The sequence below is a fragment of the Aphelocoma coerulescens genome, chromosome 9 (assembly GCF_041296385.1).
Source record: "Aphelocoma coerulescens isolate FSJ_1873_10779 chromosome 9, UR_Acoe_1.0, whole genome shotgun sequence".
Classification (NCBI taxonomy): domain Eukaryota; kingdom Metazoa; phylum Chordata; class Aves; order Passeriformes; family Corvidae; genus Aphelocoma; species Aphelocoma coerulescens.
Window position 1 is genome coordinate 7,241,596 of NC_091023.1, and position 20,031 is coordinate 7,261,626.

General features: G+C 38.8%; 1 protein-coding gene across 7 annotated transcripts in view; it reads left to right on the forward strand.

Moving 5' to 3' along the window:
• CLSTN2 (calsyntenin 2) overlaps positions 1–20,031 on the forward strand; it is a 405,855-nt gene that overhangs the window by 201,892 nt on the left and 183,932 nt on the right. The window contains exon 1 of one of the 7 annotated variants that reach the window (XM_069024913.1): positions 389–460. The exons of the other annotated variants lie outside the window; for them this stretch is intronic. Coding sequence (XP_068881014.1) covers positions 415–460 — 46 coding nt within the window. The 5' untranslated portion in view covers positions 389–414. Of the gene's footprint in view, positions 1–388; positions 461–20,031 lie in introns of those variants that run through there. 7 annotated transcript variants of the gene reach the window in all.

The window sequence follows — 20,031 nt, forward strand, 5'->3', positions numbered from 1 at the left end:
TGGAGTTGCCTTCATGCTAAAGCTGTCTTGCTGATGTCATCTGCACTGTTGTCTTGCTATCTGGTTTGGTTTTGTTGTTTTGGTTTTTTTTAACAAATCTTGAAATGCTTTCATTTTCTAGTGATATAAAATAAAAGATTTTTTTTTTAATATTTTCCTTAATCTGTTAACTGTTTATTTGCCATCTTTATATGGCTCTTGTATCATTTGCTGCCGGGATTGTCCTCCTGCCACCAAAGGGAAGGGTCTTGTCTGACTCTCCCATCTCCACACAGGAAACAATCAAACAAGGATGCAAACGAGTCTTCGTGGTAAACATGGGAAGCAGTGCCTCAAATACGAAGAGAGTAAATCTCTATCCCCTCAGATTAAGTGCTTCTCTGAATGACAGTTCCTCATGGATTTTTCATTGGGATGATGTACAGCATCCATTATTTTGAAGGACTGCTCTTAGATACAGGTAATCCCACAGCACAGATGTTTGTGGCTTTGGCATGTAGGCATTAAGTCTTAGTAATACCAACACAGGCACAGAATTTTTTTGGGCTGTAGAGGTGTCTGGGATGGCAAACTACATCTCAGCCAGGCTGAGCCAAGAGAAAGCATCATAGTTGATATTTTATAGAAAAATATTCACTTACAATAAAGGAGTGGGGATTTGAGAGGGAGGTGTTTCCCCTCAGACTGATCAACTGAAGGCATTTTCATTAAGGGCAGTTCTTGTAGATAGGTGCATGTACAAGGTACATGTGGTGTGGGAGTCTCCAATTACAGACTTGCATCTCTGACTCCTTTGAGTAAAAACATCTATGGCATTAGGTTAGTTATGAAATTGTAACTGATCAAGTTTATTATTGCCTCAAACTAATGCATGGGGTGTGTGTTGAAATTAGTAATTGCTGTAATCTCTTTTGGTTCTCTATTCAAAAGCTTATTTGTAACTCTAAAGTAGATCTATATTTGCGTTCTTTCTTTCTGAAGAAAGAAGCAAATCATGTCAGCAGCTTTCACCGGGGTGCTGAAATAGGGCTGAAAGAAGGTGAAGACTTCCCTGCCTTGTGTTAGTGCAGTGGCTGTGGTCTGGGCCGGGCTGTGAGAGGGTGACCTGAGGACTGAGGCCCCTGTGGCACAGAGTCTCTGCAGGTGGTGTGAGGTTAAAAAGCTTCAGGCTGTAGCAATCTGTTATTGTCAGACTGAATATACATGGAGACTTAGGGTGGGGGGAAAGGGCACAAGAGACACTCTCAAGAAATGATTCTGTAACATATTTTTAACAGTAGGAAAGCTTAAGAAAGTTTTTGTTGTGAACAAGTACTTCCTACTTCTGCATTTCATTCCTGTACTGTCCTTATTTTGCTGTGGGGTTATTGTAACAATGCTGGACTGATTTTAAACTTTTTTCTGCCCAGCTTTGTTTAGTATCCATTTTTCTTGAACTATCTAGTCTGTTTCACAAATTCCTTGCATAAAATTGTGCTATGTGATTCCAAAATCCTGTGGGTGAAAAAAATAACACTTTTTCTCTCAGTCTTCTAGCTTTTTTTTTTTTTTAATGAAGAATTATTTTGGTCCTGAAGATATTTAAATGATCTTATTACAGTGTGACCTCACAGCATGATGCAATGATGGTTCCCTGTAGGGGTAAGCAAGCAGTGAGTGCCATATGTACCCAGTTATGTCCCTGTGGAAAATGTGTGAATGTGGGGTAGATTTAGTCAAAGTTAACATCCCTCTGCTTGAGGAAAAATAGGAAAGTGTGACTGTGACTAACTGAATAATTGAATGGATAATTGAATTCATTTCTAAAGGTGACTGCTATGAGAGGGGTAGCTTGTTAGTGAAGAGAAAATAACTTCCTTCTTAAAATTAAGTCTTTTCTGTAAACCTATTCAGATAATAGTGCATGGAAATGGATTTTAATGTGGCTATGGTCATTTTTTGTATTGGTACATCATTAAAATCACATCTAGTATGTTGAGATTAGAGCAGTTACTCTAATGCATTAGCAAGAACTGAAGTAACCAATGCATAGATTGTATTGTGAGTATTAATATCTGGCTATTTTTTTTGTTTTTATATGCTGTTTGGCCAGCTGCAGGTGTGTGGTGTGACTTTCCATAACTTAGCAGTTAAAGAGGAATTACTGAATTGTTTTGATTTTTACAGCATCCTGCCTGCAGCTTAATACGTACTCAGTACCTCTGGATTTGCATGCATTTCTCTTATCCATTTGAGAAGTTATGCCAGTGTACTCTGTGCAGAGTTTTGGATAAAAACAAACCAAGACACGCTCTAGCACAAAGGGTAGCCACTATGAAGGACTCATTACAAATGACACCTCTGTATCCATTCTTGATGCAAAAAGAGCTGCTTCTGACAGGCTTCTCTTCTGCATTTGGCACTTGACATGGCAGATAATCTATGCAGATACTGATCCAGCAAATTCATCTCTCTCAATATGCTGAAAATATACAGGTGTATACCCATAAGTCAATTAACTCATCTTAAAGACTTCAGACTGGAACTTTCACTGCTGAGTGTTCTACCCTCTTTGGCCAGCACTATTTAATCATGCATTCCTTTTATTAACTGTATGTAGTCCATATTGGATGAAATCTAGGTAAGATCTGGCATTCTCTTTATTTTAACTCTAACTATTACTGTTTCGTTCGTTCAGTTGGGAACGTGTACCAGAGATGGGACTTGTCCTGTTGTCTTACTATTAGTCTGCTTGGCATGGATCTAATTTCCAAAATATTAGTTTTAAGCTAAAAAACACCCATAAATACGTAACATATCATTGCTTTTAATAATTTGGAATGATTGGGACTGTTACACTTGTGACATTAATTTCAGTATACAAGGTACATGTGGTGTGGGAGTTTCCAATTACAGACTTGCATCTCTGGCTCCTTTGAGTAAAAACATCTATGGCATTAGGTTAGTCATGAAATTGTAACTGATCAAGTTTATTATTGCCTCAAACTAATGCATGGGGTGTGTGTTGAAATTAGTAATTGCTGTAATCTCTTTTGGTTCTCTATTCTGAAGCTTATTTGTAACTCTAAAGTAGATCTATATATCTATATCTATATCATCTATATCTATAGCTATAGCTATATCTATCTAATCTATATCTATATGATCCTGTGGTCATCTTTTCTTCTGGCTGAATTGTTTCCTCTATTATAAAAGGGATGTCAGATCTTTTTTCAGTTCAACATTTCATTCTACTTCAGTTACACGTCCTAAAGAAAGATGGAGCTTAGAGGCTGATAAGACCTAACACTGACAGACTGCTATCCTTGCCCCTTAACGTCAATTAAAAAGTTCCTGCAAGTGCAAGTTACTGCTTTTATTTGTCATTCACACATTTCAAAAATGTCATTATAATGAGACTAATAGAGATAATAGTTTTTGTACACTTGTGGGTTGCATAATCTTGTTAGTTTTGAAAGCAGATTCTTACTGTGAGTACTTTCATGTGACTGTCACTTTGCATATGCAAAACAGTTTAATTCTTCCACCTGAAAACCAGGTGGAAAGAAAGGACTTGCACTGTCAGCCAGAAATTATTATACCTGAGTCTTCGGTGTGTGGTGCTACCTACACACATTGTCTTCTTCCAGAGGGAATGTGTCTGGACTTCTCCAGGAGCAAATGTCTGGTGTCTGTCTAGTTCCTCTGTGTTCCCCTGCTACAGAAGGAGTGAAAGTAACCCCATCTTTAGTAGTAAATGGCCTGAGAAGCCCAAGGGCAGGTCTTTATCCATAGCAAAATATAAGCAGGCAGGTTCTTTATCTGTTGGCAAAGCAGGGACAGAATGGCCTGATCCTTTCTTGGTTTTGTCTGTTACACATCTCTAGTCTCTGTCTGCCTGTGTACGAGATTTTATCCCTCTTCTCCTTTTCATCTCCGTGTTCTTTCATTCCATGCTAATTACTATTCTGTATTTCACTTCTGTGACATGTCTGTGTGTTATCTGTCACTTTTTGAGCTTGCAGTTGTTCCATATTATTAAGGCAAATTATATCATAACTGACAACTTAATAGATATTTTCCTCACTAGTGACACAACTCTGCTCTTTCATGTTGGTAAAAAAACATACGAGTGGACAAGTCACTATACTTTCAATCTTCCAGATCTCAGAAAAAAAAATCCATGCCACTGTTATAACAAGTAGTAATAGAATTAGTTTTTCCTACTGCTTAACATAACAAAGCAGTCAGTTAAAAGAATAATTTATAAACACCATGTATTTCCATAGAATTTAGACTTAAGGGCCTTATGAAACTCACTGGTATTGTACTCCTAATTTTTAAAAACCTCAGTTGTTAACACCTGCAGGCAAATCAAGGAGATGATACCACTTAAAGGAATAGAATTATGGCTACAAATAAAAGCTGTAAAAAATATGCCATCTGAATAAAATTATTTTAAAGGAATATTTGAGGGCTACTGACTGCACACTTCACCATGTTGCTCAGAATTCTTTTTTCATTGTTATAAGAGGTGTGAAGAGTGATATTTAAACTATAGGGGGGAGAGGAGATCTGCAAATTTCTGAGGAGAATGGCAGGAACTACAAACAGCCACAAAGCTGTTTGTGCTGTCTTCAAACAGAAGAATAAGGACAATGTGTTTGTATTGAAATAGGGTGGCTATACAAAGAAAGAATAATAATAAAAAAATGGATTTATACTCTCAATTTGCTTATTTTAAACTGTTTTAAAAAGACAAAACAAAGCTGTTATGATGTCCAGCCCGGGGCCAAACACTCCTCAAGTCTATTAGTACCTGTCTTTTTATTGTTAATAGAAAAGGAACATTCAGCTTCTTCAGGCACTTGAATGGATGCACCTGCAAGTCATGTTTGGGAAAACAGAAGTCTACACTGGGAGAGGAAAAAAGGAGGAAGAGCCTTTCCTCTGGGGACTGTTCAATGCTCTGGGGAAAGAGAAGAGGTTCACTTTATGAAGGAAACAATTAATGAATTGAGATGGATTAATTTTGATTCAATCTTTTTCTTATTATACATTAAAGTGCTGCTGTGGAGGGTATTTCTTTAGAGGTTAAACATTGGCTGGAGACTTGAAAGTGGAGCACGTGGGGCAAGCAAAGAGGTCGTGAGGAATGGGTCAGTTCTTGATGTTTGCTTTGTAAATGGAAATTCCAAAGTTCAAGCTCCAGTCACTGTTCAGCCAAAATATTTGTGTCATGCCACTGAAATACAGTTCATACATTTTCCATGCTGCTTTGGAATTTGGAGAGGTGTGGTCTAGGTCTTTGAGAACACCTGTGAGTGATTAAATAGTTTTAAAAACAAGACCGACTCACAAGCAAGTAGTTGGGCACCTGTATGGGTTGTGATGGCCACCTTGTCTTCCCTCATCTGAGGGCTCTGAGTCTGAGTTTGCTGTTCTTGCAAACTTTTTTGCAAGATTTTACCCATTTGCAAGATTTTACCCATTTGATAACAGAAATAGGTAAAATCTGAGGCCACATTAAGAATTACACTCATGTTTCAGGGCTAGGGTTGGGCTGCCAAATTGTATTCTGTGGTCAGATCCCCACATCAGGCAGAGTCATTTGATGTGGTCACGTTATGCTTGTGTCTGCTGAGTGTAGAGATACTGCCTTGTTCTGCTGGGTTTGAGTCTGTGCTAGTTCTGTCAGCTGCTAGAACTGGGTCTCTGAAAGCTGGGCTGTGGCTCAGAGACTTCTGCCTTTCACTTGTGGTTGCAGCTTCCCTGCTCAGGCATAAGTGACCCCATGAGTACTCGTGATTTCATAAAGCTTTGGCTTTGCACTGGAATGGCTTGGAGCATTCATAAATTCACATTCATAAATCATAGCTCAAGTGATTTCTTTAAAACCTTGAGGATCGTGTATTGTACTCTGAAGATTGCAATATATGCTTAATTTTCATCATTTACAAGCTTTTTTATTCATAAATGCTTTGTTCACTTCAGCATTGCCATGAGACTGCTTGGGGTGTTAGATCTGCAGTGCAAGCTTGGTGTAATACAGTTATGGTATTAATCCTGCATTCTGAGAAATGTCCTGAAGGAAATGATGAGGGAAAGACCTGGAAAAAGGTCTCTTCTGTCTGCATGTGGCCCCTTGCAGTAACTGCTGTCTCAGATGAAGATTCATGAAAGACATTTTAAAAGCTTGAAATTGTACTCGTAACTGTTGCCTGTCCATTTTGTTTTTCAGTGGAGCCCTGAATATGCCTTAGCCTCTGAATGTGAACCATTCCTCGGGAAGGAGAAATTTGTATTGATATATTTTGGCCATTATATAAAAGGATGCTAAAACTGAAATAAAAAAAGAAATAACTGAAGCTATTGATGTAAAAAGTAAGAAAGATAAAACTAAATATGCTGTGATCAATACCAAAAACAGCCAAGGATAAGTGAATACAAACACTAACAGATGTACAGGAATAAAGTTCACTGTCTTTACCATCTAAAAGTTTAAGGCAACAGAAAAAAAAAAAGAAACTAACTTGCTGTGGAATTGTTTAGTGTAAACACTGGTGAGCAGCAAAGGTGATTGTGGCTGTGCACTGCACACTCAGTCCTGCAAGGCTCATTGTGGCGATGATATTTTCCTGTGTCCTGATCTCTGTGCTGGCAAAGTGTTCTGCTGTAAATGACACTGTGAACACTGGTGATGTTCTTTGGAGCTGAACCCTGTCTCGGCTCTGTACCATCACTCATAATCTCTTGTGTAAAAAGAACTTTAATTTTAACCTTGTTTGGTTCAGAAAGAAACCCAGTTACACATTTTGGCTTATGTTAATGCTGAGGCTGTCACGGGGGGAGTTTCAAACCACTGCATTTGAAACTGAAGATTAGAACTTTTATTTTTCATAATGATCTTTCTATTGCAAACAGTGTAAGATAACTATAGAATAAACCCAGAAGTAGTATCAGAAGCTGGAATAATGCACATTGAAAAGTTAATTTATTTTTAGTCTTTGGGTCTTATTGGGATTAATTCAGCAAAAATTCTTCAATCTTATCTCCTAGCTGTGTGCAAACATGACCAAGGCAGGTTATTGGCCTAAAACTGGAATAATCTTGTTGAGGTCTGTGATACTATTTCAGGTTTCTAATTGAGATTGCTAACCTATGACACTCTGCTACAGTTGTGATGTGGAATTTTGTGACACTGTTTCTTGCACAGTTTTCTGAATCTGCACAATTCACCAGATATTTGTTACATCCTCCAAAAGAAATTGACTTCCCAACAGATGCCTTTGCTAGAGGAGAGTGTGGGGTTGTGGGAGGGTTTCATTGCTGTACATTGTTCTGGGTATCTTTGTCAGGAGGGTGATGCTGGTACGAGATAGTGGCTACAAAAATGCAGGATCCAGTGCAGCTTTTGGAATAGAGCTGACTTACGTTGATTTCAAGTGTCCATCAAATTATGACTTGCATAGGTTTAGTCTTCCTGCTTCTGATAAAAAGAAGCTTAGTAATGAACCTGCCCACAGCATTTCTCTATAGAATATGACTGATTTAAAAACACCCAAAACAAATGAAACAACTGCCATGAGTAATTTTTACAGACAAATACTTCTTCTCCTTCTTAATTCAATGGTTATAATATATTTGATGGGACATTCGTTTTCTTTCTTTAAACTCATTTTTTTGACAGCGTCCTTCATTCAGTGGCAAACACTAGAAGCTAGTGTGGAGATGACCTGCCTTTTCCCTCAGCCCTTTGTTCTCAGATTTTTCAGGTAACTGGCAGATCTGTCCCCCCAAAAAGGCAGGACCTCTGCACTGTGCTGCCTGCATGATAGAAATGCTGGCATTGCATTATACTGTTACAAAAGGAGAAAACTTTCCTCTGGCAGTGCTTTCCCTGCACAGACTGGAGGCTGCTCAAAGTGCTTTTGCTCTGTTAAGCTCTCTGAACAGGCTCTATTCCTAAATGCAGTGCTTTACAAAATCAACAACTACAGCTTTGATTCATGGAGAAGGAAAAGGAGAAAAAGAAAAATCACCATCTCTCTCCACCTTCACCTCAGTCCTAGACTGTAAAATGTTGGTGGGCTCTCGATTGTAGTGATGGGTCATGGTCCAGGGGAGGAAATGTGTTAAGCAGCTGAGCTGCGACTTTGTAGGGAGATCTCATTGAAATGGATGCACTAAGCTGAAAGTCTGGAGTAGTTCAGGAGTTGATTCCCAGTGGGATGCCAAGTCCCAGCCTTGGGGGATCAGAGTTACTTGTCAAATCATGGGGCAAAAGGCAGTGCAGAGGACTTACAGCCATGCAATTCTACTCTAGCCTTACAAGTATGGCAAACCTTGGAGCTCGTAGTGGCTATATATTTGTTACATTTAAATCAGTTGCTTAAATTCTTGTTTGACTTATTGCACCAGTGAGAATGTGATCAGCATGATAATCTTAACATTTGCTTTTTTGTTCAGTTTTAACTTTAGGAAGGAACAGTGAAAGGAAGACTTGTTGCTGGTGTGAGATAGGAGAGAGCAGATAAATTATTTGGTTAGCATAGCTCTTATTTGTGGTATTGCTTAACTAACAAGGGCCATACCAAGAAAATTCAGTGCCTTTTTTCCTGTGTTCCCCCTCACAACGATATAAGCACGAGGCCTGTGTGTTTTTACACTTTGTTATGCAAATGTGCAGTGTAGTATCAATGGTAAGACTGATGAAAATATGTGCAGCATTTGTTAGGGCAGCTTGCTTGTCATCATTTCCCTCTGTCATCTGCATCTTGTTAAAATGTATGAACACATTAAGTACATTGGGATAATCATGTGTGATGTGTATCTGGGAGAGGCAGTGGCTCCCAGGGCTGTGGTCTGCAGAGCCTTTCAGCTCTCACACGTGTGGGCCCTGCTGTTTGCTCTCTGTGATCCGAGTGCGCCGCGATCTGGGCTTGGATCAAACCCGGGAGGGACCGGGGACACGGAACTGCTGCTGCTGGGGGGAGATCCAAGTTGGCATCCTTGATGTAAAGGCACTCAAAGTACTGCTTTGAAAGGGAAGGTACTTTTGAAGGGTTGCCAAGCCCTGCTCGATAACATGCCCCTTCTGACAGCAGGGTTTTTCCTCCTTTGTGTTTGGGGACTACCCACATGTGTGAGTAGTCAAACAGAAGTGGCCCCTTTGGTCTATGCTTGCTGAACTAGAGCAGTCCTCTGACCCTTGCCAGGCAGGTGACTTTATTTAATTGAGCTTGTAGATTCTATTACTGACACAAATAACATAAAATACATTTTTTTTTCTACAGGCAAGTTACTCTGGATTTTTAGGTGTTTTTTTTTCCTCCCCTGCCTCTTTAATCTCTGCTGTAACAGTAAAGGTTGATGAGCAGTGTTGAAGATGTGCTGATATAAACACAGCCAATTGCCAAATCCCTGCGTCAGCCTTGTTAAATTCACGGTTACATGATTATGGGGTGTCATTTCTGCATTTGTGTAGCTGCAGGCACTTCCCTGGGCTCCCAAGCGTGATCCAAACATTGAAGGAACTCTGCTGTTTCTTGTTGCATTTTAATATATAACAATTTTAGTGTTTTTAAGTGTTACTGTCAAGTTACTGTGTGAGGATCTTGAATGAATGAAGTTTCAAAGTCATAAAAAACTTGGAGTTGTGTGGGGTTTTGTTTGGGGTTATTTTGGGTTTTATCCAGGACAGGCTCTGGGCAGTTACAGGTTACAAGCTTTCAGATCAGATAAAACTTGCGAATGTTGTACAGTTCAGCTGAGGACATGGCATGGTCAGACCTTTCTTCTATTGCACAGGGGGTAATACATGCAGGGTGAGGTCTTCAGAACTTTTATTTATTTGAAAAATGCAAATAAATAAATAAAGCCTATAACTGTGATTTAATTCATTCCTTCTTTTGTCCTTTCAACCATTGGTCTCTCCAAATCAGGTTATAAACAACTGTCAGTGTTGACCCCTGAAAAATATGTATTTTTTGCCTTACCACTTATGATGTCATTTCTGCATTTAAATAGCTGCAGGCAGTTTCTTCTGCATCCTGGCTGACGTGTTCTGTAGAGATCTTGGCTCCTAACAGGGAAATCTGAGTGGTCTGATGTGCATCCACTATTTTGATTTTGCCACACCCTGCCTGTGCTGCACAAACTGACAGAGAAGGTTCTCACCAGGCTGGGGAGTGAACAGATTGTCTTGTCTTGGTCCCATTTGGTGTTGCCCAGTGTAAATGCTTGGTCATTGATGTGGTTCAGCTGTGGCTATCACAAAGCTTCATTTTACCCTCTGTTGGCTTGTACTGAGGCATATCTGGTTTGGCATTTCATGGGTGTTTGCTTTCCAGCTGTACTCATTCCTCCCATATATTTTCTATTTAATGTGCCGTATTTCTTATATTATAACCTCCTCTTTTGGAGTCAGAACCTCTACTTGGGGACATTAAAAGGAAAAGCAGAACAATTTTCTATTAGCAACCCAGATTTTGTGAGGGCCGAATGTCCTTTGAATATACCATTGAACATGCAATCAATGGATGAAGAGATTCTGATTATCAGCAATTATTTCTGATGAAAGGAGCCTCAAAAAAAGAGTGTCCAGAGAGCTCTTACTTAAAATTGGAACATAGAAATTGGCTGGAGTATTTGCTTTAGGAAGCACAGAAAAAAAGTTCTCCTTTATGTTACACACATTTTCAAGTAATCATTGGCTATCACCAGGGTGACTTTTTCAAATACAAAAAATAATGATCTTTTGGTGAGATCTGAAATACTAGGAAAAATTGAAGTCCAGGTTCATTTCTTGAAAATATATCCAGGAGCTTTAACCTTTTCTTCAGATTTCATAGGAATGATTTATATGCTTGTGTATTTTTGTGCCTAAACCTAGTTTTTTTAACCAGGTTGTAAAAAATATCAGAAATGTGATTTTAGTCAGCATTTTCTTTGACAGCAGGCCCTAAAGTTAATGTAACAAGGTAAGCTGGTAGAGCTCTTTTGAATTTTGGTGGGGTTTTTAAAATGGAATCTTGGTTGCAATCTCCTTTCAAAATTCTATTGCTTGCTCAAATGCAGATATTATGTGCATAATGAGGGGTAAAACTGACAGGACATGTCTGTCACTGCAGTAATGAATATGAAATGATCAGTTTGAAATGAATGAACTGTAAAATAGATAATTATCATTCAGTGTTCCATACCTTTCACAATAAAAAGCATGAAATGAAATTTGTGATAAAATATGTCCCATCTACAATACTGTAGGATAAAAGCTGAGATGTCACGGGTCAAAATCATTCATATTAGCAATTCATAGAGATGGTTGGTAATTAGGGACAAAGTGATGAAGATGGGAAAAATAGTGTTTAATATTTAGCCATGAGATTTAACCAATTAACTAAAAATAACCTCAAATGGGTAGAAAATGCAATTTCATTTTTATTCCATCAGTCTGTCTTTTGTTTGACAAACTAAGTTTTTGTGCACTGGCTGGAGCCCTGGAAACTCTTTTTACAGCAGATAGCAGTAATTAGGAAATGATCTGTTTAATTATCAGGGAATACTAATAACGAATGAATGGAAACTTAGCTGTTTTTAAGATTAGACAGACAGAAATGAATTAATTTATAGACATAAAGAATGTATCTTATGTAAGTACACATATCAAGCTCATGTTAGCAATTAATTATTCTAGTATTATATAGTACCTGCTTTGGAGGAAAAGTACTGATTTCATATAGTGTTTCTCAAAATCAGATGTTTTCTCCAAATGTGTATTTTCATTTTTGGAGAAGAAATGCAGCAAAGTTGTTACCTCCCAACCAGTGAGCATTCCTTGGGATTGTGCTGCCCGAGGATGGGAGCTCCTGTCTGTCTGACCACTGATTATTTCACTGTCGTTTGTGTGCTTGCTAGCCTGTAACACAATAGAATGTTTTACATCAAGACTTAAACCAGCAGTTTTCCATCATCATTTGATTTTTTTCTTTCATTTGCCTTAGTGCTTTCAGCAGCCCCAGTGGCTACCCATAACTCATGAGCCACATGTGACTTTTGTGGGGCTCATGGGCCCCCGTTCCCAGGCTGGGAGTGTCACCTGACAGGCAGCAGGGCTGTGCTGGGAAGGGAGGAGGTGGTGGGTCTCTGTGCCTGCTGTTGGGAAGAACTGTATCAGGCATCACTGTAGCAGATGTCACTTGCCATGCAAAGCGAGTGAAATATCCCATCCCGCAGTGGAGCAGAGGAACCTGCTGCCTTGTCATCTCCCACGTGTAACCCAGTTGTAGACTTGATGTGGTTTTTAATGAGGAGGAGGAGGTTTTAATCATGTGGTTTTATATGGTCAGGAAGATTGGTCAGTCTTGCCACAGTTTTTTGTTTCCTGTGGGATCTCCTGTACAGTGTGCCCCAAGTCTAAAAGCATTTTGGCATTGCCCAAGTAGGGCAGAAACACAGGCAGGAACTAAAAATTTCTGAAGAAACCCCAAAAGAAACCTTGGAGTGATATTTATATTGGCATCTGATGAAAGGCTGTGCAGACCCCAGAATGCTGGCTTCTGTTATGTGTAATAACAGGGACGGGAAAAGGTAACCCACACATTCAGGTGATCTCTATGTTTACTTTCCTGTACTTGGATGTCTCCTTCCTCACCTGCTTATATGATCAGGCTAAAATGAGGGGGACAGTTATACAGGGAGGTTACTTGGAGTCAAGATTTAAGAGAGCTGGAAAGCTGTCTTAAGTTGTGGAATTTGATAGTTTGTTCTCATTCCTAAAGAGGCTGAAATACAAAAAGCATCTTGGTGCTGTCATTGGAACCATATGGGGACAAGAACCTTGTTTGGGCAATGTCATGGTCCAGCTCTGACTGGAACTATGGGAACTCTGACTCCTAATGCAGGCAAATTCTGCCACGCTTTCACCCCAAGCACCACTTGTATCCAACATTTGTTATTTAAATACAGAAATGTGGATATGAGGAAGGAGTACTTGCTAATATAAGAATTGCATTTTAAAACTTGGCTGTTGGCAGTATAATTTCTATGTAAATAGACTGATATGTTTTGAAACACTCAGCAATTAGGAGACACTTGAGGATGTTGAGGGAAGAAAGAAAAATAAGAGCCTGTTTCCAGGTTGAAATGCAAAAGAAGGAGGTGAGGGAGCTTTGAGGGAAGAATAAACAATACAGATAGGATCAGTGATAATTTTCGGTTTAAATCTAAAAAATGTACTGAGAGAAAAGATTGCCTTGGAAAAAATAAACACTGCATTGATAATGAGGAGGTGCATAAAAATCAGTTAAATTAAGTATTGTGTTATAAAGTTAGAGCTGTTCATAATCAGAAACAGCGTCAAAACTTAAAAACATATTTCTTTCAGGCAGTTCCTATGTCTAGACTAAGCTGTTAAAAGAAAACAAATGAAGTAGAAAAAACTAAATTGTAGCTAGAATATGTCTAAAGAATGCAGTATAGTTATGTAAAGCAGGCTGTCAGTGTGTTCACCATATGGATTACATAGCCCATGTAATTACGTGCATTCTCTGTCTTGGAGAGCTGAAACACAGAGGTCTTGACTCTTAAAATGTCTGGAACACCCACATTGCTATTGATTTTTGGGGGGTAGAGAGATCTTTATTTGTTTTGGAGTGTATAGAAGCTTCAGTCAGGACCACAAACTAATCAGAGGCATTGTATTAAAGTGAAAAGAAGCTGGACTCTGTCCCAAGGACCTGTTGTTCTTCAGGAGACAATAGAGAGTCTGTAAGAAATGTCCAACGTGGATAGAACTGCACTGAATTGTACCAATGCAGAAGACACTCCAGTGTTATCTTCATCCTGCCTGTGTGTTATTTACTGCATTCCTGCTTTCTGCTGTGGCTGAGAAGGGCAGCACCATCAACTGGCATCTGCCTTGTGCATTGATGGTAGTAAAACTTACGTAATCATTGTATGGGACCATGTAATAAATGTCATTTAAAGGCATATTCTGAGAGGTTTGGTGTGAAGATGGAAAGTCAGTTAATGTATTTATTTTGAGGTACATTTTGACTTAAGAGACATCGGAACACAAAATAAGTACTTGCAAATGGGCTTCCTTTTGTGTTTCTCTGTAGTGCCCTTCTGCCTACATTACTGGTAGCTAGTTTTACACTTCGTGGTTTAATCTGTGGATTTGGTCCATGGCTACTGGACAGGTTGTGATGACCCTGGGACTTGCATGGAACAGAGGTGTGCCATCCTACATGTGAACAACTTGCAGTGGAATAGGGAATGTGACATGTGCAGTCCACGTGTGGTTTGCCCATAATCCACAAATGGTGCAAGACAATCAGAGGATATGTACTCCAAAGGGTTCTTATGCTCCCAGCTCTGTATTTCTGTGCATTTTAACATCTCTCCCTTAACCTTTCAGCTTCATGAGCTTTTGCCCACGCAAGCGTCCCTAGAATTTATCAGTCTCTCTCAGTTTCTTCACTCTTCCTATTATTCCCTCTTAAAGAATTTGAGTTTATTGGGGGTTTTTCATGGGGGAATAAAGCATCTCTTCTCTAATGCAGTCACAATTTCAGAACCAACATGGTTCATTTGGAAAGAGCGGTGGCCATAAGAAAGAAAAAGATCACGACCTTTCAAGATATGCTGGCTACCTATCTCTGTGGATGAAGTAAAGGACAGGTAATTTGAAGCAGTACCTGTCCTGTGCAAGATCAGCTTCTCTCTACTGCAATATCCTTCAGCCCCTGCTGTATGGAAAACTAACTTTGAACAAATAATGAAAAGGTGAACATCAATACTTTATAAAAAAAAACCAAAAAGGAACTAGTTACTTCTTTAAAACCCCATGGCATTAGGATTTATCTAATTTCCCAAGATTTCCAAAGGTGTAGGCTTATATATAGGAGCATAGGATTTCAGTGAGATTAAATTTGTGATAGCACTTGAGTCTGTGCTATCAAAATAGTGTGGCATGAAATTTTATAAAGGCAACCAATTTTTAAGATTCTTTTTTCATTTATTTTAGCCTCATAATCTAATAGGGGTTTTAACTTGGATTTTTTCCAAATACTGTTCTCAGCTACAGAGTATTCCTGAAACTCTTGAGACGTAATTGCATAAAACTTAAGTTACTTTAATATCCTTTTTTAAAACCTCAACTCAAGGTACTATTTACAAAGAAAAACGTGCTAATCTGAATGATAAGGTGCTGAGAAACCTTTGAAAATCTGCTCAGTCAGTGTTAAAATGTCTAGAGTTCTGTAGTAGCTGCAATGTTCACTTTAGAGATGTCATAGTTGAGACATTCATAGGAAGAAATAGCAGCAATTGGAATCCCCTCATTTTGGTATTTCAGGCAGTAAGAGGGGTATTATAAATGCAAATTTTTTCTTTAGTTAAACAGGACATGCTGCAGGTCTGCAGCTCCTCAGTGAGGTCTGTCTTCGGTGCTGTTAGGGGATTTCTCTTGCTTTTCTGCATAACCATTGAATTTTATTTTTTTTTCTTCCTGTGAAAACACACTGTCATGATAAAAATGTTCACTAGAGATCTGCGTGTTCCTCAGCATTACTTGAAATGCCTGGAGTATTTGCAAGGAGTTGGTACCCAGTCAGTGAAACAGCTGTGCTGGAAGCCCTAGTCAGATCTGACAGAACCCTTCAGAGGACACTCCATTCTTGTTTATTTAAGGAAGAAGGACTAGAATCAGGTTAATTTAAAATGAATGCTGTTAATGCTCAGAATGGAAAAGTAAATCCATGTTCTGAACAGCTTTCAGCCCAAACAAAAGAGATAAAGTGTCTAAGACTGGGGCAGCTTCATATAGTGAGCATGGAGTTTTAAGTATTGAAGAAAGTAATATCAAATGGTAGAAGGGTTAAATATTGGGCATCTCAAGCTTTTATGTATTTTTAAATGACAATGAAGCTGTTCATGAGAAATTCATGTTGAATTAAAGATCAGCAAGCAAGGTAAGTGAAAAGCTTTTTGAGTTCAAGCAAGTACATAGGAAAACACCTTGTTTGTGACTTTTTTGTGCCCTTGTGACATCAATGAAAACATTTTTAAACCATTAGATACTTTCCCCAAGATTTTTAACTGTATAACTTTCATGTCAGAGTAAGTGCTGGTAAAGTTCCTATGGGTAGCTGTGGGACAGACTCATCCCCTAATTCCAGTTTTGTTCCTTAGATCTGGTACACATGCAGCTTCCTGGTCTTAATACTGAGGCACGTAAACTATGGTAGTTCAGAACTCAGGTTTGCATTCTCTGAAGTCTGTTTGTTATGACAACTATCAATAGATAAATTTATAAGGGCATCTTGATGAAGGAGTTGAAATGTCTTTTGTGTTAATTAAAATAACTTTTAAGCTTAAAGGCAATTCAAGGCCCAACTACGTGGTCCATTACCTAAAAGATGGCAATGAGACATGGTGTAAAGGCTAATTCTTGTATGCTTGTGAAAATTCAAAATGTGCTTTTCAGAAATAAGGATCAGAAGTAAAAAATGCTGCTGAAAGTTTTACGTAGCAGAATTGTAAGTGGAGTTTTACGAAATTTGTAGCTAGACTGTTTTTTCCTGAACAGCACAGGTTTGGGTTGAGCAAAGCATTCACAAAGTTCCTGTTAAATGTTTAATATTAATTTGGTCAGTGTTAAGAAGTATCTCTCCCCCACTCACAAAAAACCCCCCCAAACAAACAGATTTAGAAGAGAAGTAAACATATTTATAGCTGCATAAACATTTCAACATGTCAGAATAAGTAGGGAGTATGTTATTTTACTTTAGAAATAGCCAACATGGGAGTGATTACTGATATTATCAAGTCTATTAGGCTTGGTGCTTTTGGTCAAATTAGCTTGTAATAAGAATTAGCTACTAACAAAAGAGCCTTCCTTCTCAAATGTTCCCCATTTTTTAATATAAGAACAAATTCTGTTGATGGGAACTGTCATTATTGAAAGACCTTCTCTTGGGGGCCAGAAAATGTGTTTATGGCAGAAAACTTCGTGCAGTGTGTTTGGTGCAGAATGGGTTTTGTTATGCAGCACAAGCAAAGCAATGCCAGGGTATCCACAGGAGCTCCACTGCGTAACTTAATGTTGCTGAGATGCACTGCCCATAATGTATTGCTCAGTTTAAATGTTCTCCAAAGAGTTCACATCTCATAATCACACATCATAAATCATATAAATTCTGCTTTAACTGATCTTAGTGTCAAAACTCACTTTGCCTTAATTGGGGCAGGAGTTTCATGTTATTATTTTATGTAAAAGCATGTTAAGCATCATGGTTTAAAGTTGTCTATCTAAAAATAAAGCTAGAACATAACTACTGGAATTTCAGTAATTCAGGCAGTGGCATCACAGGGAGAATGAAGTGTGTGGGACAGAATAAATTTCTTCTTTATAATTTGTCTTTGGCAAAGCATATAAAGTGTGTTTTATATGTGAAAGTTTCTGGAAAATTTTCAGGTTTTTTTGTAGGTGGGGAAACAGTTTCTCGTGATAGAGCTACTCAATGGTTTGGGTTTTTTTTTTCCTAATGCTGAGAAAGATTTAATCCTGTAAAATGCAAGCATTTGTTTACTTCTCCTACTTCACAGCAATTTTTAGTTTCCATTTCTTTCTTAGTTTCTTTTTCCTGAAAAATGCATTTATCCATGTCCTTGTTTTCTCTGCCTTTCAGAGAAAGTCTTAAATTCTTTCTCAAGCTCCAATCCTCATTTCTTTAGTGACCTAAGCACCCAAATCTGACTGTCTTCTGACTGTTTTTGTTCTTAGCTGCTACTTTATGAGATTTGGGATTTTGCTGCTGTCTTTGGTTGCTATTCCCGGCTCATTCTGCAAATCCAGGTTTCTATCTCAAGACACACCTTGGGGGAATTAAGGTCTACTCTGTTACAAAGTTACACGTGCCCAATACAGTCACATGTATGAACCATGTGACGAGGACTTGCTCAGCAAAAACCACAATCTCTGACATATTTCAGTTACCAGAAACTGGAGTTACTGGAGATGCCACCGAATTTCTATTAAGGATATGATTTTTCAAAACTTCTCACTTGTTCATCAGAGAATGAACATGGCACAAGCCACACTTGTGAGTCAAAATCATCTTCTGACCTCACTCTCTTTCAAGCTTCTCCTTCTTGGTCCAGAGCACAGGGCTGTTAAAACTCTCCAGAGAGCAGGAATTCAACAAAGGACAAACTGTATTTTCAGTTGCCATTTGCTTTGAAACACCTGAAAAGTGTGCCAGAGCTCTGGTCTTTTCTGATCCCACAGATTTCACTGTGGCATCTACCCAGGAAAGTATTGCCCCCAGCGAGGAGTGACTGCCAGGTCAATGGTGTCCGGGTCTGGAGGCTTTTCCAGCGAGAGGGACCGTGCCTTGCAGCTGTCCCTATGGCAGCTGCATCCCTGTAACAGGGCTCTAGCAGCATCTCTTTGCTGCAAAAGGGTGAGGGCTTGCAGAGTGCACAAGGCAGGAAGTTCAGTCTCTTACATTCTACAGAAGTTAATGGGATTTCCTGTGTGTGTGTCAAAGGCTTCCTGAGCATCCTCAGTTTGGCTGGTTCTGAAGGGAAGGCCTTTGACACTTATGCAGGATTCCAGCAGGCTGAGCTGAAGATCAGTGAAGTTAGCAGTTGACAAGACTTAGAGCTAAAAGAGGTGGTAAGAAAGCTTAAATTTTTTGTCAATTTCACTGGAATTGACAACCTCTTTAAGCTAGAGATGAGAAAACATATTATCAACACAATTAAATGGAAAATAAATCCATTGTGCTATTTAGAGGAGACAAAGAAAGAAAACATTTGCATTCATAAAGCAATTCTTAACCATTATAATTTGCTACATCAGGTTTTAGCTGCCTGAAGTTTAGAAATCAGCAGTTAAATTAACTGACAATATTGAATCTGCCCTAGTGTCAGGAGTTAAACCTTCTAATAGTCACTTTTCTTTCTTTCATAATTCTTTTATAATGTGTTATTTTTGGATCAGTGACATTTTCTAAATGATTTGAGTCAGAAATCATCTGAATTTTGCAAATACCATTGTACTGTGTCCCTTGTGCACGTGCTGCTTTCCACCCACTCCCCCTCTCCCCCCGCCCAAACAAGTGTCTATATTGGCTTAGAGAAAAGATGTCTTTCCTCAGAAGATGATGTCCTCATACATTTCGTCCTTATTGTAGTCCTGTTATAATAATGCTTCTGCACTGACAAATTGCAGTTCTGTTGCTCACAGGCTTTGAGACTTGGAAGATTTAATGCACAGACTGTGATTGCCTTCAGAAAGTGACGTGCATGTCTTGCAGTCTTAAATACAGTGTAGGAGGTCAGCATGTTTTGGGGCTTCTAAACATCATCTGGGCCTTTCTCTTCATTTTGTTTCATTTTGGGGCCTGTCCTTAAACTGACTTTCACTACAGCAATCCTGGGGGCATGAGGTTTCCTGCAGACTCTTCAGAATGGGGTTGGTTTTCTTTCACCGTTTTCTGCTTTGGTGCTTTGCGTGCCAAGTGCGTTTACAGAGGGGGCACAGAGTGGCAGTTTTCTAGCACAGTGGTTTAATTGCATCCAAGGGTTTGTAATCACAACCTTTGGTGGGACAAAGGGAGAAAATGCAGTGTAAATGGTGCAGACAAATTTTAATGGATTGACCTCGAGCCGTAATAAAGGAAGAAGATTAATTGTCTTATCCTAGATGCTATAAATTATTTATATAATGGGTTTATATGAATGACTAATAAATTATAGGAAGGGAGGCAAGTTTAAAAAGGACAAACTACCCACAGCATGGGTATCTTTATGTCTTAACTAAATATGTTTGAATTCATGAAAGCCTTGTACTGATTCCAGCTTCCACCCAGCTAGACAAATGCAAGGAAAAGGAAGACAATAAATGCTTCCAGAGAAGATCTTTTGTGAGAAAGAGAAAACCTTTTTTTTTTTCCTAATTTTAGAGTTAATATCAATGTGCTGCAACTTAATATGTCTTAAGAGGGAATAGATTTTTTTTTTTTTTTTATAACTCTTATC